Here is a 27,894-nt window from a genome sequence, read left to right on the forward strand (position 1 = left end):
AAAATTAGGCATCGAGCTCAAACTACAGCAATTATGCCACGATTAAGATCAGTCTCAATAAATTACTAATACTTTTGATATCTTATAATCCTTTTAGGGGCGCTACACGCCTCACAGCAAGAAGGTTCTAGGTTCGCATCCCGGCTGGGGCCTTTCAGTGTGGAGTTTGCATGTTCTCCCCGTGTCAGCGTGGGTTTTCTCTGGGTTCTCCGGTGGTGTCTCAGACCTCCTCCTCTGTTTAGCGATGGTGTCTCTACTTTTACATAGAAGGCTTCTTTTACATTCTTTGACATTGTTGTCATCAAAGTAGTGGGCTCTCTCCTTGAGATGTAAGCGGACAGCAGAATCCAGGCCTGAGGAGTTAGCTCTCCTGTGTTGGGTTATGAGTTTATGCAGTGGTTGTTTTGTTTCTCCAATGTAGAGATCCTTTGATGACAACAATGCCCACATCCTGGACAGAGAGAACAGATGGTTTGAAAGAAGACTAAAAGAAGCCATCTATGTTAAAGTAGAGAAACCATCGCTAAACAGAGGAGGAGGTCTGAGACACCACTTATCTCTAATTTACAATACTGCCCTCTCATCCCTTCCCAGGAGATTCAACAATCTAACCTCAAAGGACAAGGTTTTCGTTGCCACCGTACTCTACGGGGGAATTGTTGGGTCTGTGTAAATCATAAATAAGTCATAGAGTGTGGTCTATACCTACTCTGTAAAGTGTCCTGAGATAACTTTTGTTATGATTTGGCACTATAAAAAAAATTGAGGTGAACTGAATTGAATTGACTGTCACTCTTTTTGGTGCACAAAGGGTTTCAGTGACATCATCGGCCTTGTGAAAGGTTAAATACCGGGATCTCCACACCAGATAGTTGGTCCAGTCCCAGCCTGGTCCTAGTCCTGGTCCTGGTCCTGGACCTGGTCCTAGTCCTGGTCCTGGACCAGTCCCAGTCTGGTTAGATGCGTACATGAACTGATGAAGCCTCTTGGATGAGAGGTGAAACGTCTTCCTAGACAAATAACCAGCGTCCAGTTGCTTTTGACTGAAATTGCTTTGAGGATAACGACGACCTGGACAAATGAGAAACATTCGCAGGCTTATTCCTTCTGATTAAGTTTGTCCTACCCGCAGCCCCGTACATCCCCCGTCACGTGACCACCAGTGTTTCCTGTTACTATTGTATCACTCTTCCATGTTTTTCCCCTCAAACACAAGCGTCATGTAAACTACCACGGACGAAACAGTCACTGTGGTGTGATTTGTCGCACATAGAGAGCCAGACGAACGGTCCCGTCAGGTCGCTACGGTGCGCGGAGCTGCTGTTTCGGGGCAACATGGCCAACTGTGTGGCTTTCCAGAGCAAGTTAACCTCCATCATGGAGATGCTAGCTAAAGCTGCCGTGGTGGAAATCAGCAAACTGTGGGAGGACGGCTTCGCCCTCGTACAGCTGGAGCTCCGCCGGAGAGAGAGCGAGATTGAGACCCTGAACAGAAAGTTGATGTCGATGGAAAACGAGCGGTTGACGGTGCTGTCTCAGGCTCAGACTACAAATCTGCCTTCATCATCATCTTCCTCCAAGAGAGAGCAGCAGAACAAGCTGCTGCCGCCCACCGGTGACGGTAAGGACGACCACTGACGAGACACACACACACACACACACACACACACACACACACACACACACACACACACACTTAATCAGAGCAGGTACAACACCACCGTCATGTGTACATGGGTGTACAATAAACATAATGTGACTTTATTCTAGAGCTGAAACAATACTCAAGATAAATCTACCATTGTTATCATGTATCTTAATATAATGTCTGCCACGTTTCTATTTTATTCAGAGGCCTGCGAGCCATATATTTATTATTATTTTATATTTACTGTAAACTATTCGACTAGGGCTGCAACCAACAATTATTTTCATTCCCAGTTCACCTGCCCTTCTTTTCTCGATAGATACATTATCAGTGTGGTCAAAACATGTCAGAAAATAGTGAAAAAAAGTCAGTCACAGTTTCCCAGAGCCCAGGATCTCATCTCATCTTCATCCGCTTATCTGGGGTCGGGTCGCGGGGGCAGCAACTTTAGCAGGGGACCCCAAACTTCCCTTTCCCGGGCCACATTAACCAGCTCTAACTGGGGGATCCCGAGGCGTTCCCAGGCCAGTGTGGAGATATAATCTCTCCACCTAGTCCTGGGTCTTCCCCGAGGCCTCCTCCCAGCTGGACTTGCCTGGAACACCTCCCTAGGGAGGCGCCCAGGGTTCATCCTTACCAGATGATCCTGAACCACCTCAACTGGCTCCTTTCTACGCAAAGGAGCAGCGGCTCTACTCCGAGTTCCTCACGGATGCTGAACTTCTCCCCCTCTCTCTGAGGGAGACTCCAGCCACCCTCCTGAGAAAACGCATTTCGGCCGCTTGTACCCGCAACGTCGTTCTTTCGGCCATGACCCAGCTTTCATGACCATAGGTGAGGGTAGGAACGAAGATTGACCGGTAGATCGAGCCCAGGATGACACCTTCAAATGGCTTGTTTTATCTGACCAACAGTCGAACACCCAAAGATATTCACTTAACTTTTACACGTGGCAAAGAAAAGCAGCACATCCACATGTTTTACAGGCTAAGATCCAAGAACGATTGGTGTTTTGGCTTGAAAATGACTCAACCGTCAAAGTAGCCGCCTCTACACTAGACCAACCAAATGATCTTTTTTAAACCTGTGCAAATATTTTATAAAGACATTAAGGTCAACGCATATTTCAATTTGAAAAGATCATTATTGACCTTTTAAGTCAAACTTGGAGGTTACTTCCTGATTGCATCTAATTGAACATTTAAGGAATTGTTCAACAACAATTTAGAAAACATTTTGTTATTTATGCTTAAAAAAGAGATGTGAGGATTTGCGGTCTCTCTCTATTTTATTTTAACTTTGTAAATTAGCTTTGGCTTTTGAACTGTTGGACAAAAAAGCAACGAGTCAAGAATATTATTTAACGCCGTTTTCTGAACTTTTGAGACTAAATGGGTCATCGATTCATTGGAAATATATGACATATTTATATATATAACATATTTGATACTAAGCTGTAGTGAAACTCAATGCTAGTTGCAGCACTGTTTTGCTACTATTTCTTTTAGGTGTATTTCAGTGTGTGTAAGTGAGAGTCTACCCTCCTCCACGGCTTAAAGTGCAGGTTTCCTGTGTTTGGCACATGTCTCAGTACACTCAGGCTTAACTTGTTCTAGTTGCCTGGAAGGCTTTCAAGGCTTGCCTGTAAAATAGATGATTGTTACACCTTTATTAAAACACTAACAACTGCTTCTCGATGCATGTAAAAACTGCACCTGCTCTGTCGTTTCAGGACCGATTATAGATTCAGTCCAGACAATGTCTTCTGACCAGAGTGTCAGAGAGAAGGCGGACACCTCAGCGAATCACAGAACGCCACCGCCATCACAGACAGAAGAAAATCAATGTGAGCCGCTCAAGTCTGACGTCTGTGAAAGTGACGGCAGAGATGACGATGAAGGCCTCATAGTCAAGCTAGAGGATGAGGACGAGGACGACGTCCAGATCGTGGAGCAGATGGTGGACTCTGATCACAGCGTTAACGACGGAGCGGGTCACCATGAGGTGGAACCGAACCTCCAACCTGCTGAGGCTATGGAAGAACAAGAGAGCCAGCAGTGGTCGTCAGTGTCGGTGGGAGACAGCGACACTGCTGATGACTCTGACTGCTTTTTTGAACCGAAGCAACTGTCACAAAATCTGGACTCCGAAATCCTGCTCATTCAGAATGCTTTGGACATTTTTGACAATTCAGCAGAGACGGCGTACTCTGACAGGCAAATGAGGGATAATGGACAAGGGGCAGCAAGTAAATTAAGGGCTCCTGCGACTTTCAGTCAAGCTCAGCCAAGTCAGCCTTTAGAAGCAATAAATCACCCCGAGAGAAGAGTGACCATCAGATTCCTCTCAGAGAAACAACCGCAAAATAAAAACCCGCCAGCTTTTAACCCAGACAGCAGATTCTTTCTTTTAAACGACCCGGAGTTGCATAAAACGATAGCGAGCCGCCGCATTAAGGAGAAATGGTTCATCTGCCCGTTCTGCGGCAAGAGCTTCGACCGCGTCAGCCATCTGGAGATTCACCAGCGAATTCACACAGGAGAGAAACCGTACACATGCGACACATGCGGCAAGTGTTTCTCTCAGAGGAGTAACCTTCGCACTCACCAGAGGATTCACAAAGAGCCTCTATCCCAAAATGCAGTTTGATCCAGTGCAGCTTGGAGAGTGAGAAAAGCTGGAAATATCTGTGGCATTTTTGTCTTGATTCACTAACAAATTGTCTTTTTAGTATTATTGTCTATTTTAATATTACTAAAAAGTAATGTAGCGGACTGATTTTGACTGTGCACTTCTTCCTTTTTCTGGCTAGAGTATAACTTTGACATAGCTTGGATTGTAAGAACACATTTTGGTACTTATGTACTGTTTGGTAACCCAGCCGGTAAAGAGATTTATATTTAAAAAATAAAAATAGTCAAGTGTAGGGACATTCAGTCCCGGTGACATAGCTGAATATGGACGTCTACAGGTTATACACAAGGACACAAGTTTCAAAAGCAAACCAGAGCAAACCTTCCTCTCCGTCTGTTGACCTTAGACCAGGGGTGCCCAATTCCGGTCCTGGAGGGCCGCTGTCCTGCATGTTTTAGGTTTCTTCCTGCTTTAACACACCTGAGTCTAATGATTTTCAAACCTGTCACAAGCATCAGCTGTTTGATAACGAGCACATGATTAGAGTCAGGTGTGTTGGTGCAGAGAGAAACCTAAAACATGCAGGACAGTGCCCCTCCAGGACCTGAATTGGGCACCCCTGCCTTAGACCCTGGGTTTTCTCTTACCATTACCATTTCCCAGCCAATGTCCAATTTCAGGCTCAGTGAAAATTGAGTGGGTAGAGCGGCCCAGATCTGCACGTAGATGAAAAGATCTAAAAGAGAAATTCTCTGAAATTATGCGAAGACAGTGGTTCCCAACCTCCTTACCCTTTTCAATCACTGAGTAACTTGACAACCCCTTACTACTTAACTTGTTTCATGGATATTTCCTACTATATTCAATGCATAACAATAACAGTACAGAACAAAAGGTACATTTTCAAATTAAAATCACTTAACCCCATAAGTGAATCCAATAACTGCAGGATGTTTGTGTAAAACACGTGATATTATAGTGCAGGTTATTTCCTGTGAATATTCCATCAGAGATTAGGTTTAAAGAAACTTTGAATACAGTTCTCTGTATTATGTTTATATTTTTAATATATAATAAATATATATAATAATTTCTTCTTTTTTTATAAATTCTCCCTGACGTTTGGCTACTCTTCTATTAGCTCTTCTGTTGGGTGCTTGGAAGGCTCTGAATATAACGTGACACTTGTGTTTGTCTTAAAAAATAATCCAAAATCGCTCAATAACACAAAAATGAATTAAATACTGAGATAAAGGCCAATTGTGTATTTTTTTTAAAGTTTTGTCACACCCGTTTAAATCAAGGCCTCGCAAACTCTGTGAATCTTTGGCGACCCCTAGTGGGGGTCGGGACTCCCAGGTTTGAATCAGTGGTTTAGAGATTCTCGATGACAGACCCCCATCACAGAGTGAGGCCAGCCACCCTGTGGATAACCACTTTTTTCCCCTACACATCCACAATCACGATTATTTCAGCCAGGACAAAAATACAAGTCTAATACAAATGCTTACGTTACTGCAGCAGCTGTGATCAACGATGCCCTTTTATCCTCACGTATGAGGTGAAAGAACCTTCTGTCCAAGTTATAATAAAGGTTATGACTCATATGCTGTACTTTTATGAATAAACATTTTAACACGTACATGTCCGTTTTTCAGTTTCATAGAAAAACACTGAATGGATATAAAACAATTTACACAACAATATATACACAACATAGCTTTACAGTTCATCTTCTGCATGTGTCATCCGGTCTGTTTATCGCTGTGCACTGGTGTATGGTTCTGAACTGGTCACGGAAACCAGTTTGCTGCATGTATCCATGAACATCCACCAGTTAACTTAGTTTGCCTTCAGGTCATCAGCCTTTTTAACCTTTTTGTAGTTGCAGGTGGCTGTCATGATCATAAACGTACAGCATCTCCTTAAAGCTCTTCCTTATATACAGTATATAGTATATTATACGTCCATACACAAATGCACACACTAGCGTCTTATCCACAGGTGCATTTGAGATGAAAGTATTAAAGCTTTGAGTACAGTTAACTCTCGACTTGGCCTGGCAGTCATGGTCTGAGTCCACATGTTCCTCCCTGAATGTTTTTGATGTAAACAAAGCACCTTCAGTTGGCGGTCAGGATTCATCGGGCTCTTCTTTTGTGAAGTCAAATATGTGTAAGTCACCGAAAGCAGTGGTTGTGAGATTTTAGCGCTGCAGATAATACAGTAAACATTGTGTAACAGGAGACATTATTCCTTGAACATTCAAGGAGAGAAAGATTTTTCATCTATGTACCATGTGCTGCACGGTGGTGTAGTGGTTAGCACTGTCACCGCACAGCGAGAAGGTTCCAGGTTCGCATCCCGGCCTGGGCCGTTCTGTGTGGAGTTTGCATGTTCTCCCTGTGTCTGCATGGGTTTCCTCCGGGTTCTCCGGTTTCCTCCCACAGTCCAAAGACGTGCACGTGTTAGGTTCATTGATGACTCTGAAATTGCCCGTAGGTGTGAATGGTTGTCTGTCTCTGTTCGTCTATATGTGCCCTGTGATAGACTGGTGTCCTGTCCAGGGTGTACCCTGCCTCACACCCGATGTCAGCTGGGATCGGCTCCAGCCCCCTCGCGACCCCGACCTCGGGATAAGCGGTTGAAGATGAATGAATTTATGTGCCATCTTGGTTTGTGAAAGGCAAATCCAATAATAGAGTCCCCTGGTGGCCATGAACCACAATGGTACGTCGTGGCTTTTGCTGCATGACACTCACCATCTCTCTCTCTACCTTCATTTCCTGTTGTCTCTTCACTGTCAGCCGTCTAATAAAGATATAAATGCGCCAAAATGTATTTAAAAAGGTAAAAAAAAACATCAAGTCAAGTGGTTTGGGCACAAATGTCCTGAGCCGCGAGTCCCTGGTTTGATTCCTGACTGGCTGGACAGTTTTTTGTGTGTCCTTCCCCCATTCTCTTTTCCCTGTCTCTCCACTATTACTATCAAATAAAGGCGTAAAATGCCCAGAAAACAATCTTTAAAAAAAAGGATAAAAGGTCAAAAACTCACGAGCCAGTGGCAAAAAAAGTAATCAAAGTTTGGATCATTCTTGGGGCTAATTACCCGTTGCAGTCAATGTGTACAAAACAAACATCCCAAAAGAATAAGGTCATTTTGGCTGCAGGGCTGCAGGCAGGCTCTTTCCTCTCTCTTCTCTCTCCTCTCTCCTCTCTCCTCTCTCCTCTCTCCTCTTGTGTTTTGGATGAGAGTCTGTGGTCTAGATGATCTGTCCTCTGGGGTGCAGCAGAATGGCGTTGGAGTGTGGCCTGGGCCGGAGGATCCCGTTGCTGTAGTAGAAGTGGTTGGTGAGTGCCTCAGAGATCTGGTAGGGGCTGCTGTCCTCATCGTCCTCGTGTTCCTCTGCTACCGACGGGGCGGGAGGCCAGTCCTCTCTGTGTGGGGAGTCTCCCTCTTTGAGGTGGCCCAGGTCTGGTTCTCTGGGGCCGACGCCTTCGTCCTGTGGGGCCTTCAGGGGAACCAGGGAAGAGGGTAGACCTGAGTCCTGGTATAAACAGCATAGAGACACATTACATTTTCTCTGATAGAAAATAGCTAACATTAGTGCTGGGTATAGACCCATTTTACACCTCCTTATATTTGGACAGTCCTAAAGTCCTTATTTGGAAATAATTTAAGACAATCCCTAACTTTGCATTACCAATCCTCTGAGATATTAGATGTTTGTGTTTGTTTGGTGGAAGTGGAAATTAATGTATCCAGGCTAAAAAATAAAAAAGACAGCTATAAAAACCGCACACTGTGTTAAACCCGTCACGGAGCATGGCCACATCTCAATGTCCCCCCCCCTAAATCCTAACCTCTGAACCCTCGCACACTTTACTGACATCAGCTTGAAGGTGAGTGCAAGAGGCTGCAAGGGCTCAAAATGGTCTAAAGGGGAATGGGACAGAACTTTGCGGCGACATATGACGTTACCTTGACAACGCCAAAGCATGTTATGTACAGCTGTGGGTCTGGGACTTTTTATTTCACCTTCTTAACAGCAGATGAAGATTTGACCATCTGAGAAAAATAATATTTTTTCATGTTGTTGCTGAAATATTGATGTGGGCTGAACAGCCATGTGCCAGTCCTCCTTGTTAAACGTTTTTTAATACTCTGAAAGGTCCTCAGCGGGAGAGTTAAAGCCTCTGAAATCTTTTTAGATCCTTCTCCTAACTTGTGCCTATCCACAACTTTATCCCTGAGCTCTTTTGAAAGCATCTTTGCAACCATGGTGAATTCTTTGTGTTACCATGCTCTACTAGAGAGGAATCCTCAAGAACAGCTGATTTTATTCTGAAGTAATCAAAAACACAGTTGATGTGAGGTGGAGGCCAATTAACTTAGCTGTGTAATCTGGAAGGTGATTGGTTAAACCTGAGAATGTTTATAATGGTTATTCTAAAGCATGGATGTCAAAGTCAAGGCCCGTGGGCCAGATCCGGCCTGTGAATGAATGATCTCGGCCCCCGGGATGATATTTGATTAGTATTAGAACCGGCCCGCACGCCACAGCAGCCTGCTGGTGTTTTTCACGCACCCAAACTACATTACCCACAATGCAACGGTAGCCCGCGAACTCACTGCAGCACCGCAAGTGGGCTTTCGGGACGGATGTCAACTTTCAAAATATTGGATTATTCATTTAATTATTAAATAAAATACATACACTGTGTTAGGTCTTGGTTCAACAGGTTGTATGCATCATTTAAATATGTTTTAATAAACATTGAACCTGTCCGGCCCTCGGCTCGTAGCAAATTTGTTTTTTGGCCCTCTGATGTATTTGACTTTGACATCCCTGTTCTAAAGGGACTCATCACTGTCACAACCCTGCTATTCTAGCCTTTCATTTTTTATTCATTTTCAGAAATTTGGGTGGAAAAAATTCACTTGAATGTTGTAAAGCAAAAATGTTTAAATCACACTGGAAATTTGCTTTATGTGTTATCATTTCAGACAAGACTTTCAAAAGGGTATCGTGATCATTTCAAAGAGTCAGAGCTGCCCGGACAAATGATTTGTTTATAATGCAACAATTCACAGAGGCTGATAGAATAAAGAGGATGTTTGAATATTTGTTCCCAAATTGTGTTTGTAGTCCCTCGCTCTGTCTCCATGACAGTGTCAGACAGTGATGATGCAGATTCAGCAGTAAATAAAAGACAAAAGCGTATGACACATTACAGACGAAACTAAATGCATTTCTACGTAACCTCTCAGACGCTGACGCATACCAGTGACATGTTGCTGTTCTTCAAGTATGACTCCACCCTCCTTCTGCGTTCCTCCTTCTCTCCATCCATCTCTGCTACTCTCAGGCTCTCTCTGCCGTTCTGCCAGACAACGGGACGTCCCAGTTCGTCCACTTCCACCCCACCTGGAGGCCCCCACTTCCCGCCCAGAGTGGACTGGCTGCCGTTGTACACAGGTCGTTCCTGCAGGTGGGGAGGGCGACCCAAACAGACACGACACTGTAACAACATGCTTACTGAGGAACTACAATTCTTTATTAGTTGCTTTTCAATCATGTGATTTAATATAATGTAGTATTAAACCTGGCAACAAAACAAAAACATCATATTGTAATTCATGTGTCCTGAGAAAATAACTTCTGCACCTCCTCTCGGCTGTTTTCAGAAAATCTAGCCGGTGACGAGAGACTTTGGCCGATCACAGGTCATTTCAGAGAGAAAGTGTGTCCCTATTGGCTCAGGACAGAGATGAGACGGAGAGCCGCAGGAAGAGGTCTCACTCTACTTCAAATTATTTTTTTAGAAGGAGCGCCTCCTGGACTCCAAGTGAGTTAGTTTGAGGTGCTCTTTGGATCAGGATGCATTTACCTGAGCCAAGAGAAAAGGCCAAGGCACTCTCATCTGGATAATTAAAGTGCATTTAATGGGGACGTCATGTTAGACCTAAAAAAAACCTCTGACGTGTTTCAGGGTCAAGCCTTAGTCAGGGAGTCAGGAAAGAAGTTTTGTCAAAAACACAAAATGTTTCTTTACTCCCTTAAGTTTTTTTTTTTGTTTTTTTTTTTTTCTACCACAACCATTGGGCGGCAGTAGCTCAATCCGTAGGTGACTTGGCTGGTAACCATAGGGTCACTGGTTCAAGTCCTGGCGCGGACCATGTATGGAGCGTGGACTGGTGGCTGGAGAGGTGCCAGTTCATCTCCTGGACACTGCCGAGGTGCTGTTGAGCAAGGCACCAAACCCCCAACTGCTCAGGGCGCCGGTCACTGGCAGCTCTAACATCTCTCCTTAATTGCATGTATATAGGTCCTGTCTGTGCATGTGTGTTTGTGTGTGTGTTTCGGGCCTGTGTGTGTGTAACATGATTAATAATAAGAGTGAAAAAATTCAATTTCCCCGTTGCGGAATAAATAAAGTAATTCTTCTTCTTCTATTTCATTACAATATATGTATTTTAATTATCAAGAGGATAGGGCCTTGGAGTTTCCTCTTGGTTCGGGTACTTTTTGTTTGTTGTTTTTTGCTTTTTAAATCCTGCAGCTTTAAGTCACTTTGTGTTATAACAGAGGAAAGAAACCTGGTGAAAACAGGAAGCTGCTGACTGATGCTACTTTTTGCATTTTTGGTATAAATTTGACCATTTTCTTTTAAAATGCATTTACCTCACATGTTTCTTACTGTTGGGGTCGAAAAGCCCCTAAACAAAATCCATTTTTAATGGAAGTTAATGTCACCATTGAGATCCAGACTACTGAATGATACTTTTGAATTCATCAATTTTCAGTTATATATAACATGTCTTGTCTTTTTTTACGTTTGCTTGATTAACGACTTAAACAATTAGAGAATTACTAGAATGATTGTTGATTAATTTGTAGTTTATCGACTAATCTAATCTAAACTTTTACTAATCCAGTGGTTTCCAAACTTTTGTGCCATGAAGCTCATCTGGTAACAATGTAAAGGAAAGAAAAAAGGCAAGTTGAGTTTGATTAAAATGACATTGTTAAGACCGTTAACTGCATGTTGCTCTAATCTACAAATGAATAAGTTAAGTTTTGTCCAAAATTTGATTTTGTACACAAATCACATCAACAATGAACTCTTATTCATTAGTTCTTCATATTTTGGCTGTTTTTCTCTTATCATTGGTCAAATCCCTGTGAATACTGTGAATCTGGATCACCTGAATGGTCATAGTCTTGGTACTGTAGCTTCAGAGCACTTGTGTTCCTTTCTTGTAATTAAATGAATCAAACTCTCTTAACTCACCAGAGACGTTTGGCTGTCTTTCAATCGGCTGTCTACTCTGAGCAGAGCGTAATCTTCAGGCTGGGAAATAAATACAGAAAGTGAAAGAAAGTTAGCGAACATCAACACAAAAGATAAATAAAATCTCACCCAGAATGAGATTTTAATAATAAGTGTCTATAAACGCTGCATGTTATTTGTTTGAAGCTGCAGCAGCCTGTAATCATCGGCCTCCATAGTCAGCACACATGGCTGATGTGTTGCTAGCAGCTCCACCCTGACTACGCTTGGGCAGGACGGGTTTGTCGACCTGGTTTCTCTGAACCCTGCAGGTTATTGTTATCACCAGGAGATTGTGTGTGTGTGTGTGTGTGTGTGTGTGTGTGTGTGTGTGTGTGTGTGTGTGTGTGTGTGTGTGTGTGTGTGTGTGTACCTGCACTCTGGGGTCTGTGCTGACAGAGTTCAGTCTCCTGAAGGAGGCTTGTCTGGAGAAGCTTTGAATTTCCTCCCTGAGAAAAAAAAGACGCACATTTGGAGGATTTAAGTTCCAGAAAATTGGTCAGTGCGTAAACAGTTCACATAGCAGTTTAGCAGGGGAATAGGGAATACGATTATAGGTTATTGGTAATAAGGTTGGGGGTCTTTTCTAGTTTCTGGATAAGACTTTCTCAAGAAAATCAGAATCGGCGTACGTTTTTTCGCTGAGCTCCCTCGCAAGCTTTTTGTTTTTGTGTCGATGGTGGCGGTTGACCAGCAGCACGATCATGACCAGGACCAGGACCAAAGCTGCGGCCGAAGCACCAATAATGATCAGCAACATGTTGTCCATGGAGAATTCGTCCTTGCGCTGAGATTCTGCTATAAAGACAAGGACAGGAAGACATCTGATACATCTCTCTCACACAGCAACAGAACTACAGCCACATGTGTCATGCAGCACTTTTGGGCCCAATGACTAAAATAGCATCTGTTGATGCAGACTAATTATCACAAGGGGGCAGTAAATGTGCACAATTACTCCAAATCAAGTCAAATGGTTCAGTATTTTGTCTCATGGTTGCAAGTATCCTTCCTCTCGTTTCCTCCTTCTACAATACCAACTAAGCATACAGTAGCAGGGCGCTTTCTCATTTTAATCCAAAACTGAAAAGCACTTACCTACTGTCAGCATATAATCTGATTTTCCTACTCCCACATCGTTCTTGACCACACACTCATAGACCCCGCTGTCATTCAAGCGGAGCGCCCGCCCAAAAACAAGTTTTCCTCCAACCACAGACGTCCCATCTGGCAAAGCTCCTCCTTTCCTGCGGATAATCAGAGGGAAATGTCACCATTACTTGACAGTGATGTGTCACAGATATGAACCCATCAATAAACCATACAGAAACCTGTGACTCACTGCTCCAAACAATGACAGTGACTCACTTTGGTGACTAAAGTGAGCAGAGTGCAAGCCTCCATTCCAGTTCAAACTACTTCTGTTGAAGTGTCAGAGGAGGAAACACACAATTATCTCTTGACATCTGATCTAAGATAGCAGCATGAAGTGCAGCAACTGGCTTGCATCACAGAAGTGTTTCAGCTTAAATAAACACTACACAGGATCAGGTTCACCACAGAGTGTAACCACCAATTCACTTGCACCTGAACCAAAACCTGCTGGGCTTACAACTGACGCCCATTGATCTGAATAGACCAAATAAATACTAGGTTTGGGGGATTTAAGCAAGTCCAGCAAGTCCCACACTGTGCAGCTGAAGACATCACAAGCCACATAATGGAGAGCCAGTTTCTGATCAGGTCCACTGAGAGGGGTCATGTTGCCTTGGTTTCACTGTGCTGCTGCAGCTATTTAACTGCTGCTTTACCCCCTCAAACTGGAGCCAGCTCAGATTTCTTTTCTCAAAACCCCACCTAGCTTCTCTAACCAGCCCTTTAGAATAGAGTCACAGGTGGAGATTGTATCTGACACAGAGGAGATGGTTGAAAATGATACAGATGAGTTGAGCAATGCACCTTTAGCGCCCAAAAAGTAGTTTATTGTTGACTAACAAACGTTGCTGATTGAATCTTTGTGGGCGAATTAACACAATATCAATGCAACAAGATGCAGAAAGGCGCACTTTGTTGCTTTTGGGCAGCGCCAGGCTAGCTGTTTCCCCCTGTTTCCCCCTGTTTCCCCCTTTTTCCTGAGCTATGCAGGCTGTAGCTTCAAATTCACTACTTCAAAGCATGAGAGTGGTATTAATCGTCTCATCTAATTTGTAAACTAGTTTCTCTGGGTTTGAACAAGGCATGAATTTGTACTGATGAACGCGCCGAAAGGTCTGCAGGGTTGAAAAGCTTTAATCCAGAATAATCTTAATATTTCATATTGCCTCATGGCTGAAATATTTTTCCCTCAGCACACAACATTTGAGCATTGTGTGTTCAGTCGTAGCTGTAATGGCTGGTACAGTGCCTTTAATTTAAGTACAGACCCTGTGTTTTACCAGGCATTAGAGTGATATTTAAAGCATGGCACTATGATTAAGTGCTTAGCATGTGTCTCCAGCTCTTCCTTGTGTAGCGTACTCCCTCGTGTGAAAATATCTCCCTCGCTCTTTTTCTAACTTCAAATTGCGCAACACGACACCAAAGCTTTTATCCGGCTGTGAACTGAGCGAGGAGAGAAAGGCGCCCTCCTTTAGATTCAAGCACACTTCTTTGTTGTTCACAGGCGTGTAGTCCGTGTGTATGCGTGTTAGCTGTGGCTGACAGTATGTATGTATTCAGACACATTCCAGCGCCATGTAAAAAGCAATTTAGCAGTGATAGCATTACAGTGGGGTGAATTAACATGTAATTGTCGGATTCTCGTTGGCAGCTAGACAGAGTTAATGCGTGTGTATGTATAAGCAGCAACAGGCTGGTGACAGTACCATGTCCAGGTGATGTTCTGAGGTTTGGGGTATCCTCCGCTGCTGCAGACCAGCTCAGCTTTCTCCAAACCCACAAACCATTCCCCTGTACCAGCGGAGATGGTGGCATCCGGGGGGTCTGACACAGAAACACAGACATAAGCATGCAGTGACATAAAATTTTCACCCATATGCTGCACGGTAGAGCAAAGATAAGAGCTTGTATGTTAGGAGTTTTATCAGCAGAGAGGGGCTTTTACAGAAATGTGAACACACCAGATGAGACTGACTTTTGTCTATATTTATCCAAAGTTGCCTCAGAATCACTACTGTTGTTCCAGCACTATTTGATGCTCTCAGTCTGCAAAATGTCTACAGAAGCAGGAGAAAGTCATTGCTTTGCACGACACTAATAGGTCTCAAGACTTGATTATGAGGACCAGAGTCAAGTCAAAGTAGTACACTTTGTGTTTTGAGTTGTTATGCACCAAATTTTATTCAGTTTTAACACTAGCAGTCAGTTTCATAAATTTACTAAAAAATAACCAGTGTGTTCTGGTACAGTATGTCATTTCAGTGTCACAATTAAAATGACACGAGTCTTCTACATCTGTATCTGGGGTATTGTGTGATGTCTGTCTGCTGGTCTGCACCACCAGACTGATCTTCTTCTGCTCAGACAATATGATCCCCTGTCAGACTGATTCAAGTACTGTACATTAGGTTTCAGGATAATTAAAAGCTGACTGCTGCACAATTATTTTATAAAGTCATTTTTAATATTGAGTTTGGGGAGAATATCAAGTCAGCCCAAGGAATTGGAGTTGAAATAAAAAAAGGATTAGGCTAGTCACAAAAGTGAAATGAAAATGAATGTGTGCAAGATAGGTATATCATTTTTGTGAACGGTCGAATACTGTGTCGCTTTAAAAGGGATTGTGGGATGGTGTTATCTCCAGTGTATCCCGTGTTAAAGGAGATAAGAAAGGAAGCACCTTGCCTTTGCATTTAGAGAATCCGACCAGATTTATTGTGGCTACCACTTTTAATCTTCCAGGTCATTTGATTCAGTTAAGCAAAAGGATTTGACTCTGACTCCAGTCCGCTCCTCTGGACAGTGTAAAATCACACAGGACAAAGAGCAGTTGTTGAGCACAGAACGAACTGAAGTCTAGGTTCCTTCTCTGGAGGGCGAAGCATTACTCATACACTTTCCCAGCAACCTGCCAATATTGTCTAATGTTTAGTCTACTGCCACCCATTTATTTCCCCAGCAGGAAGGTTAAGCTGTGCAAATATCTCCTCCGGGACAGAAGGAGAAAATGTCACTGGTGATATTAGCCATTGGCAGGAGAAGATAACGAACATGATCCCATTGCCCAGCGGAGAGGGGTGAGCAGCATGCAGCTTGCAGTGTCCTTATTCCATACTCCATGATAATCCTGAGCAGATTTAAACCATGCAGTGTGTTTGCACAGGAGATGGGACAAAAGTAGGAGTTCTCACAGTGCTGAGATGTGCACGACTGGGAACACTGCTGAATTAATGACCATTTAAATTCAAAAAAAGCTTGAGGTTATATTACTTTCATTTTTATTTTTCCATGTCTTGAGTGGAATATTTACACTGCAGAGATGTTGGCATGCAGGAGAAGCACAGCCAATAATAATAATTCATGTTATCATTCATTAATAAAATGATTTCATTGAGGTGTTCCTGTTCCACTCTCTGGTATGACTTCCTTACTGACACACCTAAATTGAACTAAATGATCATTACTGTCCTTATCTGTACACTCACTATCTATCTTTCCTGCTTTGAGAGTCAAAGGAGAGTCCATGTTACTACATCTTACAGAAATGCCCAGCAGATTTTGAGTATTTTGATTTTCTGCAGTTTTTGAGTCGGTCACAGCTGCAAAAAAAAACATTGAAACGTGGTGAGTCAGCTCAAGGAAGTAGTTAATCTTCAAGTTTGATTGACATGGAGATTCCAGTGTCAGTTGATTGTGGGTGTACTGCATATTTCCTGTTAGTACAAAATGTTCAAGTATATTGATTTATTTTAAACCAGCTACAAAACAGTACACTATGACATCAGCATAGCGCCTACAGTTGGTATGAAGCATAGATTTAGATACACTTAGACAAAGGATGGCTAGTTGGTTCCTCTGACACAACCATTAAGATTATTTCTGAGTTTAGACAAGCTCTACCTTGGAGAAAATATAAAATTAGAATAAATAATCCAATCTGTTTTGGCCCTTAATCCCAGCATCAGTACCAGCTGTACTCACAATGAACCACCAAGCGGTTTGAGATCCTGCGTGGCTGCTCCAGACCGGGATGCCACACCAGACAGTCCAGCTTTTTCCCGTTCATGCCGCGCAAGGGGTGCAGGGAGTAGTAGCTGGATACAGACCCGCCCTCTTTGGTGCGGTTCTGGGACCGGCCCGGCAGGTCGGTGTCCCAGGAGAGACGAGGAGGCGGGCGCCCAACGGCTCGACAGGAGGCGACCACACCGAACGACTGGCCCTCCACCAGGAGCTCAGGCTCCAGGGAGGAGATGGGTAAAACTGGGGAAAAGAGAGGAGGAGGAGGAGGAACAGTGTGAGTTTCACTGTGCAGATTTTGACACTTGAAAGCTGTTTTCACACCTATCTGCAGAAGAGAAGGAAGTTTCATTCAGCTTAAATATGAGTTTAACACGTGTAGGATGAGGATTTTGTGACATCACAGTTAGTTCACCCGCTTCGAATGCTATCAGCTGATTGAATGGTTGTTAACACTACCAGAGATATGAGGCAGTATGGCCCTACTCTACCTAGTTAGCTCGGTAGACCGTTCTCATCTATTGGTGAGCTGGATCACCTATTAGCGTCAATGTTATATCAGAACAACTGTCCAATCACAGCACTGTCAGATGACGTAGTATTAAAGGGATAAAGAGCATAGAAGTCCATGTGAAGGGGAAGGTTGTGGTGGTAAATGGGTCAAATAAACACAAGACCTTCACTGGGAAACTGGTGTCGTGTCCTGCATGAAACCAAGAGTCAACGTTGACTTTTTAAAATGTACATAGGCTACGTAAGTTAACTTTCCCATGTAACATTCCTGGGTTAATGTTCCTAACCAATGCCACAAACAATGGAACTCCCAAAGTGGCGGCCAGTGGTCCTGAACAGCCTAATAGCAACAGGAACAACAGACTCCTTCTAGCCCATATCTATGAGCCTGATAACCACTGATAACGCCCATTGAGTCGAGTGCTAACATTTGAAATGGGTGATTTGTTTGGCATCCAGTTGTGGGCCATATGAAACCTCCGGTGCACATACACTGAGAACAGACTCCAGTGAAGATCTTGTGTCAAGCAGGTTAACATAGGAATATTTACAGGATATTTCAGGGTGAAGGTGTACAGATGTAAGTTTAAAAAACTTTCAAGAAGGTCATTTCACCATTTTAGACACAAATTATTATTCCAAGCAGAGTATTTTATATGCTATAAAATATGTTGTTCATTTTCTTGAATTGTAAAAAGAAAATCCATTAAATGATCCATTTGTTTGGATAAAATAATTACAAAAACGGAGGCAATAACAACACAAGGTCAACCATTTGTACACTTTACAGGTAAACCAATTTGCTTGTTAACTTTTAATTGTGTACTTTGTTATTTAAACCATAAAAACCCTTTTTCTATCTGTGTATAATTATACTGTGTTATATGTACTGGGTACTGTTTTCAGATTTTGTATTGTCAATGATGTGATAAACCACTTGTTTAATTCACATCCCTTACAATTACTGCGTTTAGATTTAATTAATACTTCAAGCCAGCTCAAAGCTAATTTGTCTTTACCTTACTTTACCTACCGTCAAGTTACAGGACGTCACTCTCATTGTGCGTCAGGGACAAGTTTCAGATAAGAATATTGTTATGAAAAAAAGGAGCATAAATACGCCCTGGAACAAGGAGAAGACCACAATCAAGAAAACAAGGAACCGCCAGGATCTTACTGAGGAATCCAGGACGGATGGTGGAGAGCAACAGTGAGACTGACAGCTTCAGACATGACCATCAACCATGCAGAGAAATGTCCACGACTGCATAATCCCGATGCAGGAAATGAACCAAAACATCAGCATGTCCATCATAACTGCTTCAGTGCAAGAAGACAGTCTTTCAAAACCACTTGGGCAGACGTCACGCATAATATTTTCATATAAATACATTTCTGTTTTGTTACTCTGTGTCACCAACTGGTTTGACACGGTTGTGATTCACACCTGGCTCATGACAGCCCTGGCTGTTGTTAACACTGTTTGGTGTTTGGATTATTAATGCAGAGGACCAAACAGGTACTTAGCATTAGCAGAAATATCTATTATGGATTCAAACTTTATAAACAGAAACTACAAAAGACATGACATCACAGAACCGCCCTCGGTGATTGGTGGCAAAATATCCCGCACAATGAAGGAACAATTTAACCTTTTAATAAACGATGACAAAGACAAATCTAAATAAATCCATCAATGAACTGACCAAAAGAAAAAGTCCTAATCTTAACCATAATTCTAATAAAGTGGGTTCTGCACATATGGATATGAAGCTCATGGATTTAACATTTTATGGTTGAACGTTTATGGTTTAAGCAGGGGTGTCAAACTGATCCAGTAAAGGGCCGCTGTGGCTGCAGGTTTTCATTCCAACCAAGCAAAAACACACCTGACTCGACTCATTCAATCACCTGAACTGCCTTCACACAGTTGATTTGTTGGACCAGGTGTGTTTTTGATTGGTTGGAATGAAAACCTGCAGCCACAGCGGCCCTTTACTGGATCAGGTTGACACCCATGGTTTAAGGAGTCGAGGGAATTCAGTGCTGGAGGTTGTCAGTCACTAGTGTGTGTATTCCTGTAGGTTTGTCTGATGCGTGGCGTGTTGGGACAAGTTTGTGACTGAGCTGTCACTGTCCATTACCAGCAGCAATATGAGAAAGTGATTTGGATCAGATAGCAGCGCTGCAGGTTTTACTCGATCCATTTAAAGAGAATCCCCTGCTGCTATTATTGGTCCACTGAAATCCTGACACAATGGATTATCTCAGTAAGTGACAAAGGAGAATATTAACTGCACACTAGCTCCTGCTCTACTTGTGTAAATACATATCTGTATATACTTTCTATGTTTATGGTTAAAAGTTCAATATGCTTTGGTTTATTTTTATGTTTATGTCTGTTCCGTCAAATCAAGGCAAATTCCTTGTAATGCAGATTACTTGGCAATAAACCTGATTCTGATATCCAAGTGACAATGACAGCTCTGCAGAAACTGAACAATAATGTGTTTCATCTGGTTTTTAATTTAGATGTTTAAACCAAACCAATTAAAGTGCACCTGACTTTGAATCTGGAATTAAGTTTTCTTAGTGATCCACCTTAAAAAGGCCGCCGTCACTTTGAATGTAACTGAAGAAAAGTTTGAGACATTTTCTACAGAATGAAGACCAAATGGTGGGATTGTTGCTTGGTGTCGTGTCTGATCCATATTTTTTATTACGTACGTTTGCACTTAATTGACCTAGTATTGTCATTATGTTTCTCCATATTGCAATGTTGGGTTCTTTCTGTTGGGTTTTTCTAAATAAAACAAAAAATGGAGGAATTGATTGAAGGTGCATATACTGTGGTTCAAGAGAATATTAAAGATTGGTTTGAAAATGTTATATCTGCGCAATGTTTAGGAACCATCATTGAATTGTGTGTGTGTAAACTATGAAAACTGGTGAAAGATATCAAATGTCTTTCTTGGTCTTTATGGATCTAAATGTGTGAAAGCGCTAGATGGATAAATATATAATTTAAGGTCATTCACAAAATGATGTATGTTTATTAAACCCCAGACACATTTCAAAGTATGTAAAAACTACTCTGCTATGATTAACATTTTGTTAAACATGGATTTCCCACATAGAAAGCCTCAGGGTTGGAGCTGGAAGCCCATCTGCCATTTCTCCCTCATTGACAAATTTTGTATCCGGCCTCACCCCACCCTCTCGTGCTAGTGCTCGTGCTCCCGCGCATACTTGCGGTAGGTTTACACTCTTCAGAAACTGCATTCTAGCTTCTACCGGAGGGTGACGAGCAGACCCGATATGAAAAAGAAAGCACGCAAACAGCCCACCAAGATGACTAAACACATCAGAGAGACTCATCCATGGGCCTACATGTTTGAGCCGGCTTCACACAGGAGGCATCGGGGCAGCGGAGCCTCTTGGGGGGATCGCTGACTCGTGGTATGGCAGGTGCGACTTGCAAAGCCCCCGAGTGGATGGACGGACATGGAGCCCAAGCTGCCCGCCCATGGAGCTAACGTTAGCGATCTGCAACTAAGTTTCAGTGTCCTGAACAAAGGGTCAGTCAGTTTCTGTTGTTTGTTAGCTTGCTAGCTTGTTTCTCTTCCGTGCTTGATTGTTAATCAATGAGGTGAGCTGTTTTGTTTGTTGTGTAAATGTGTGACTGTATGTGTGTGAACCCCACGAAGAATAGCCAACGCTTATGCTGGTGCTAATGGAGATCCTAATAAAGAAAGAGAGAGTAAGAATTGACAGATGGTGTAAAGGCGTTTGGGTGATGTGAATAAAGTTTACCTGATTTGACTTGGAAACATATCCCAAACCTGTTCATATTTTATTATTTAAACAAAACTAGCGTCCCAATGTTCTGGTAGCTAAGCTAATGCTGTATCACCAAAGAAAATCATCTATTGTTGTAGTAAGCCGAAACACATTTATTTTCTATTTTCTACTTGGTGTTAAGCCGTTACAAGGAATAATGTAAAATAAACTTACAAAATACATTCACTTTTTTTGCTTTTCACCCACTGAAACTTTAGATGTACTGTCATGTTTGTGGCCTCGCTGAAATAACTTTTTCTGCTATGATTACGGTTTAAACATCATTCCAGCAGCTCTGATAGGATTAGGAAGGTGTGGGAGAGAAGAAGGAAAGCGAGAGAGGACAAGGATGGCTCTTACTCCAGACGGTGAGTGTCATATGCCTCTCAAAGTTTCCGTTAGGGAAGGTGGAGATGTGGCAGGTGTAGCTTCCCTCATCCGACTCCTCTGTGCTGGGGATGAGCAGGGCCGAGTTCACCGTGGGGCTCCCGCTCTCGAACCTCACCCGTCCGGAGTAACGGCCAAACTCTGATGTACAAAACAAAGACTTCAGCTTAGGCCAGATAATATGTTGACCATGCTTTAAACGTAGCTCAAACTGACAAAACACTACACTTAGTTAAAGCATTAACTCAAAGAAATATAAATAAATGATTAGGCATTAGCAAAATAAACCAACACGTCACAAACTCACCCTACAGACAAATAACACAGATGTAAAACTAAACCGTCTCCTGCATGATCTCATTCAAATCACACTGTTTGTAGAATGTTCCCTTACAGAGCTATGGCACAATTATAATTTGTATAGAAAAACGTTACACCTAGTTGTAATGAACTAGAATGACGTTTGTTTTTTTGACTATTATCAGTCATTGCATTTCTCAGTGCCCTGTCAATGACAGTCATACTACTCAGCAGGCGCGTGACGCACCGCAAGACATTTGGACCAAGTCTCATGCAAGTCCCGAGTCATCTTTTCCTGGGCAAGTCAAGTCAAGTCACAGGTTACGCTAAGTCAAGTCAAGCCCTGAAGGCAAGGCAAGTCGAGTCACTGCCTGCAGTATCGGCTCTTTATAAAGAGAAACAACAAGGGATTTGTTGTCTAATAAGGAGATTATGGGCCAAATGATCTAACCTCTAACAACAGAACATGACAATGGATTCAATTTGTATGATAATAATTGATACTCAGTGAAACAAATGCAATCAAACAAGAACTTTATAAAAGCGGATTTATTTCTGAATTCCTCCTCAATCAAAAAACCAATAGTCTTTTCAGGTTCAGTCATAGAAACGTGGACGGACTCTGGGACAACGGGCCCCTGGGCACAGACATGGAAGAGGCTCCCCATGCTCTCTATGTAGGAACAAGACACCCACACGCAAAGGTTCTCAAAGTCATTTTGCATCTCCTTGTGTTCGTTTGTGATTTACATTTCTATGTGGTCCTCTTTGTAGTTGTCATGAATGTCTGTGATTTTTTCTGCTTCAAATTCTAGTCATTTTAGATCTCTTTCAGGTGGTTTTGGATCTTTTTTTTAGTTGTTGTGTGTGTAGGTGTGTGTATTTATGGTCATTTTGTTTCACTTTGTATTCTTCTTGGTTTATTTATAGTTGCTTTGTTTATGTTTTTGGTCATTTAGCATCTGTTTATAATTGTTTTGTGAGCCTGTGAGCCTGTGCTCAGTAGGCCCGTTCAGTCATCCATCCATGAGTGGACGTTGTATTATTCACAGGTCATGATGTTGATGTTGTATCTAGTGTCTAAGGTACAATAACGAAACAAAAGCCTGATAAGGACACGTCCTGTAACTGTTCTCGCACTAGACCTCATGCCAAACAGTCTGGGGATAACTCTCTCCAGTGTTAACCCCCAAAGCTCGCTGCAGTCTACCTGTGTGGCCGTCCATGAAGTGGGCAGTGATGATCTGGTCCTTGCTGCCATCTGGGAGCTCCTTGTACCAGGTGACCTGCACTACCTTCTGCCCCTCCTCCACCTGGTAGTGACAGGGGAGCCTGGTCTCGCTCTCTGAGAAGGAGCGCAGGGCGGTGACGGCCTGAGGAGGCTCCACAAAGGCACCCTGCACACACACCGCTGTGGGAGAGAAATAAAGTTTCATCAAAGACAGTTAAAGGATTGTAAGAAGCATGTGGAGAGGACGCCAGATTTCTTTTTTGGGCGTCGAACTGAAAACGTTTGGGAACCCCTGATGGAAAGATTAATCGATTAAGCTACATAAAAAAAAAATTGCAGCCCTAATTATTTTTTTCCACATTGATGCAGTATGATGCAGGGTTTTTTTTATGAACATCATCATCATCATCAGCTTTCCTCCTTTACACATTTTATAAATTTATTTGCTTGAAAACAGTCCATCCATCCATTTTCTCTGCACCATATTCTGTTAAACATCGCAAAAGGCCTTGAAGTTGTCCCATAATGCATTGGGTGAGAGCTGAGGTATATCCCAGACCAGACAGGTTTGTACAAAGACGGATAAACACATCAACACCTACGGGCAGTCACCAGTACATTTAATCTGCTCGTCTGCTGGAATGAAGAGACAGAATAATACGAAGGTGGAGGACGGTTTGAACACAGGATCTTCATGCTGCCATGCGACAGGGCAAACAACATGAACAATAGTCTTTTATGTGTCTTAATTCTTTCTTCAGAAGCTGACGTTCTTCCTTGTTTGTGGACAGATGCATTCAGAGAGAGCTACTGTGATACAGTGGTGAGTTTTAGTGCGATTCTGTTAGTCGTGGTTTTCATGTTTCAGAAGTCTACTGATGAAAGTTTATGTGCGATTAGTTGTTTTTTTAAGAAATGAAAAAAAATCGGACTTGGTCTGGTTATTTCCTGATTACCTAACCCCTATTTGAATTTCTATTGATAAAAATCATTTGTTTTCATTTTAGCTGACACTCTTATGCAAAGCGGCTTACAATAATTGCACTCAACCATGAAGATACCAGCATCGCCAAATAGTGCATGAATCATGCGACTACATAAAAATGGTCAAATGATGAAAAGTGCAACATTTTGACAAGAACAACTGCACTACATCATGTGAATATGTACATATGTCTATTTCTATTTCTTCCCTTTTTTAATTTAAATTTATCGCTTATTTTTTGCTATTTTTTTTTATCTATTTTTGCTATTTTTGATCTTATTTTGTCATATTCTGTTGCTGCTGTGACAAAATAATTTCCCCTTCTGCGGGACATTAAAGGTTTTCTGATTCAGATTCTGATTCTGATTTTAGACATTTAAATATCGTATAAGATCTTTTCCATTTTCATTTGTATTCTAAGGCTCTTGACATCGCAGTGTGCCATTTGTCTCATTTTAAGGATGTGTTTATCGAGTATAGATGTGGTCATTGCCCCAGGTATCTGAGATCTGGCTCTCCTTTTTGATTGGTTGTTGCAGCTCAAGGATTTTGCATAACAATCTTGTTTCATAATGGGGATTTTGAAGCTGAAAAAGCAGCAAACAGTTTGCAGGAATTCAACTTTCTCTTATGGACAGATTCTGGAAGTTATTCATTTGAATTATTCAATAATAACCCAAAATAGCAGCGTTTAGCAGCTTTAGCACAACGACTATGTAGTCTTATATCAGTGACGTGTTGTATTATCAAAGCTGTCATCAGTGTCGACTAATGTGACTAAGACTAAAACTAGGCTGACTGTACTTTTATCACACCTGGTTAAAAGTCTACAACTAAGCGTGGGAGAGACACACACACACACACACACACGAGGGATTAGGGTGTGAGAGAGCAATGCATCTACAACTCAAACAGGGAAAACCAAACATTTGCCCTTTGATTTCTGGGGTTAACACACTTGTTTTGCTGTGGTTACTGATTCATGAGCTCAATTAATGATTTACACTCCGGCCGATATGAGACTCCCACAGTTATAATCCCACGCGGTCGGACACACTGACAAAACGTTGACGCAGAGAGGAGGGGAAACAGGTCCCTTCACACAGAGCGTTTAAACTGGGCCAACAAAGGGCTACAGTGTGGGCGACCTAATTGTGGCGTGGAGAGCGAAAGAGCAACAGAAGAAGAACACTCGGATCATTCATGCCAATAAAGAGAAAGAAAGGGAAGAGACAGAGGTAGACACTATAGGGTAAGACTGACATTAGAGGAAGGCAAAGAGAAATAAAGACAGAAGTGAGAGTCAACAGAGTGAGAAAGAGTTAAACACACACTCCACTCAGACAAACACGGGTTCACCTGAGTCACAGGGCTGCGATACAAGCTTTTCCTGTTCACTCTGAACGACAGTAACTGTATCACACTCGTGGGTGCAGGATTAAAGAAAAACATTTGCTCTTTTAATCCGAGCAGCACGGCTTAGGTTCAAACTCAACTGAAGTGGGACACAAAAGCAGTCGTGAACAGAACAGAGTTAGTCTCTTTAAAATAAAAGCAGGAGGAAGCAGGTTGGGCAATAAGTTCTGATTCACTTCTACCAAAAGTAAGAATGTGACTGAGCCACATTCTGTCATGCTGCTTCTCTCTCCGCACCTGCAGGGACAAACAGAGACAGCGCAGGGCCAGAAGTATGTGGACACCCATTAATTCCATTCAAGTCAATTTTATTCATCGTGCCAATCATAACAAAAGTTACCTAGAGTAGGTCTAGACCGCACGCTGTGACTTATTCATGATTTACAGAGACTCAACAAATCCTCCGTGAGCGAGCAGCAACAGTTTTACTTTTACATTGCACCCACGAGGGACGCCAAAGCCATGGGTGTGAATCTGCAGCTAGAACAGCCCCCACTCTTCTGTGACATGCTCCCGTTCAGCCACAGGAGTGAGTGTTGGGCGATAAGGCCTGGCTCACGGTCGACTTTCCCAGTTCACAGAGGTGTTGGATGGGGTCAGGGGTCAGGGCTCCGTGCAGGCCAGTCAAGGTTCTTCCACAGCAAACTGGGAAAACCTTTTTTCCTGATGTACCTGTTTTAGTCCACAGGTTGTGGAAAGAAGAGAGGGCCTTCCCTGAACTGTTGCCGCAAGGTTGGAAGCACACTGCGGTCTAAAAATACCATCATATGCTGCCGGAGGCCTAGACATGGGTGTCCACATACTTATGGTATTTACATATTGGTACATTATTCCCAATAAAGTCTCATTTTACTACAGAAACGAAAGTCAAAAAGAAGGGAAAAAACACCCCAACATGAAAAATTAGAGAGAAACAGCATCCAATGTTAGGTGTCCACATACTTTTGACAGATTCAGACAGTATATGAGCACAGCCACACTGTTAATACATCTTCTAGCCCACATTTCTATTGTTATAAAAAGCCCCGCTCCATTTGCTCACAGGGACATTAAAGTGTTAGAATTATAGCAAGGAAATGTAAGTTACAATGTACTTCTTTGCATCTTCCCCCTTTTCATTTTCCTGTGAAGCAGTTGCCTCCATGTTTTCAAGACTATTATAGAAATAGGAATATGAGTGCCTCTGTAGGAAATGGAAAATACAATAGGCTTAGCTTGTTGTTAAACCCTACATTTAGTATCAACAAAAAGCAAATTGCAACTCATTTTTGGAGTCACTTTATGAAACAGTGCAAAGGATTCATACCTTTTTCTGACACATCTGCAAAGCAAAGTCATTTCTGGACCATCACAGCTTAGAAATAGCAGGAGAGAGAGAATGACAGCCCAGACAGTGGATGTTACATAATGTCATGTTGATTCATGCAACATAAAACTCACCAGCAAGTAAAAGCACCGCGAGAAACTTCGGCCCCTGTCCCGTCCACTCCATCTCCATCTCCAGTCCCAAATCCAAAGCTGGTCTGAATGCCCTTCCTTTCTGAGCTCTTAGACTCTTTTCATTGTCGATATGCGCCTCACGTTCAGACAGGAAGCCCCCCGCAGGTACAGGAGTCCCCTCTTCAGATCACAGACATGATGCTTTAAACATAAAAGTCCCAACTTACTGCCCACTCATTGGATAGTGTTTAGTAGAAAGCATTGTTTGGAATTCGGGTGCAAAGTCCTCCTCAGTCAGCAGAGAAAGAGCAAACATACATGAGAGAGTACAGGGTGTTTGAGCCGAGACAGAAAGGGAAAATAAAGCGCGTGCTGACCAAACAGAAGCCTGTGGGGTTGTCACGCACAGGTTCGAGTCCCTACACCTGTCTGCGCGTGGCCCCGCCCACTGCCTCATCTGGACGCGCCCAGTCGACGCTGCGTTCGCGTGGTGTTGAGAAAGTCCTCTCCCGTGCATCGTGACTGGAAATAAAAAACAGGCGCATGTGATTTAACTGTATTTATTTATTTTATCAATGACGGCTGCGCACCAACTCAGTTCAGCTGTACGGCACTTTTCACAGAAATGAACAATGAAATAAAGGAGTGATAATCGGCTCAAAGAGAAGAGAAATTAAATTAATGATGTAGAACAAATTTACAAATGTACTTTGAGACACCAAACTCCCACTGATGCTTCAGCAGAAAGACTGGTTAACAGTTAAAAGTATATAACAATAATAATAATAATAATAATAATAATAATAATAATAATAATAATAATGATGATGATAATGATAATAATAATAATAAGAAGAAGAAGAAAAATAATAATAACAATAATAGTAATAATAATCATAATAAATTATTATTAATAATAATAATGATAAGAAGAAGACATAAATAATAAAAATAATAATAATAAGAAGAAGAAAAATATGAATAATAACA

At 42.3% G+C, this 27,894-nt stretch overlaps 2 protein-coding genes across 4 annotated transcripts; one reads left to right on the top strand and one right to left on the bottom strand.

Moving 5' to 3' along the window:
* The first annotated feature begins 1,228 nt into the window (after positions 1-1,228).
* Positions 1,229-4,679, top strand: LOC310958138 (uncharacterized protein). Its single transcript, XM_083928967.1, has 2 exons — positions 1,229-1,621; positions 3,381-4,679. Exons 1-2 carry the CDS (start codon positions 1,336-1,338, stop codon positions 4,295-4,297), a joined length of 1,203 nt encoding a protein of 400 aa, XP_083785093.1. The 5' UTR covers positions 1,229-1,335; the 3' UTR covers positions 4,298-4,679.
* On the bottom strand, positions 4,671-27,287 carry nectin4b (nectin cell adhesion molecule 4b). 3 transcript variants are annotated; one of them, XM_083928965.1, is made up of 11 exons: positions 26,905-27,287; positions 23,043-23,243; positions 21,506-21,673; positions 16,757-17,035; positions 14,482-14,599; positions 12,716-12,864; positions 12,250-12,412; positions 11,991-12,066; positions 11,579-11,638; positions 9,569-9,769; positions 4,671-7,830 (listed from the first exon to the last, which is right to left on the bottom strand). In XM_083928965.1, exons 1-11 carry the CDS (start codon positions 26,960-26,962, stop codon positions 7,546-7,548), a joined length of 1,758 nt encoding a protein of 585 aa, XP_083785091.1. In that variant the 5' UTR covers positions 26,963-27,287; the 3' UTR covers positions 4,671-7,545. The 3 variants fall into 3 exon arrangements, with proteins under 3 accessions (XP_083785091.1, XP_083785092.1, XP_083785090.1); XM_083928966.1 differs by having other exon boundaries at positions 4,671-7,794; positions 12,250-12,415; XM_083928964.1 differs by having other exon boundaries at positions 12,250-12,415.
* Between the last annotated feature and the right edge of the window lie 607 nt (positions 27,288-27,894).

This window comes from Echiichthys vipera (genome assembly GCF_963691815.1).
Source record: "Echiichthys vipera genome assembly, chromosome: 15".
Taxonomy (NCBI): domain Eukaryota; kingdom Metazoa; phylum Chordata; class Actinopteri; order Perciformes; family Trachinidae; genus Echiichthys; species Echiichthys vipera.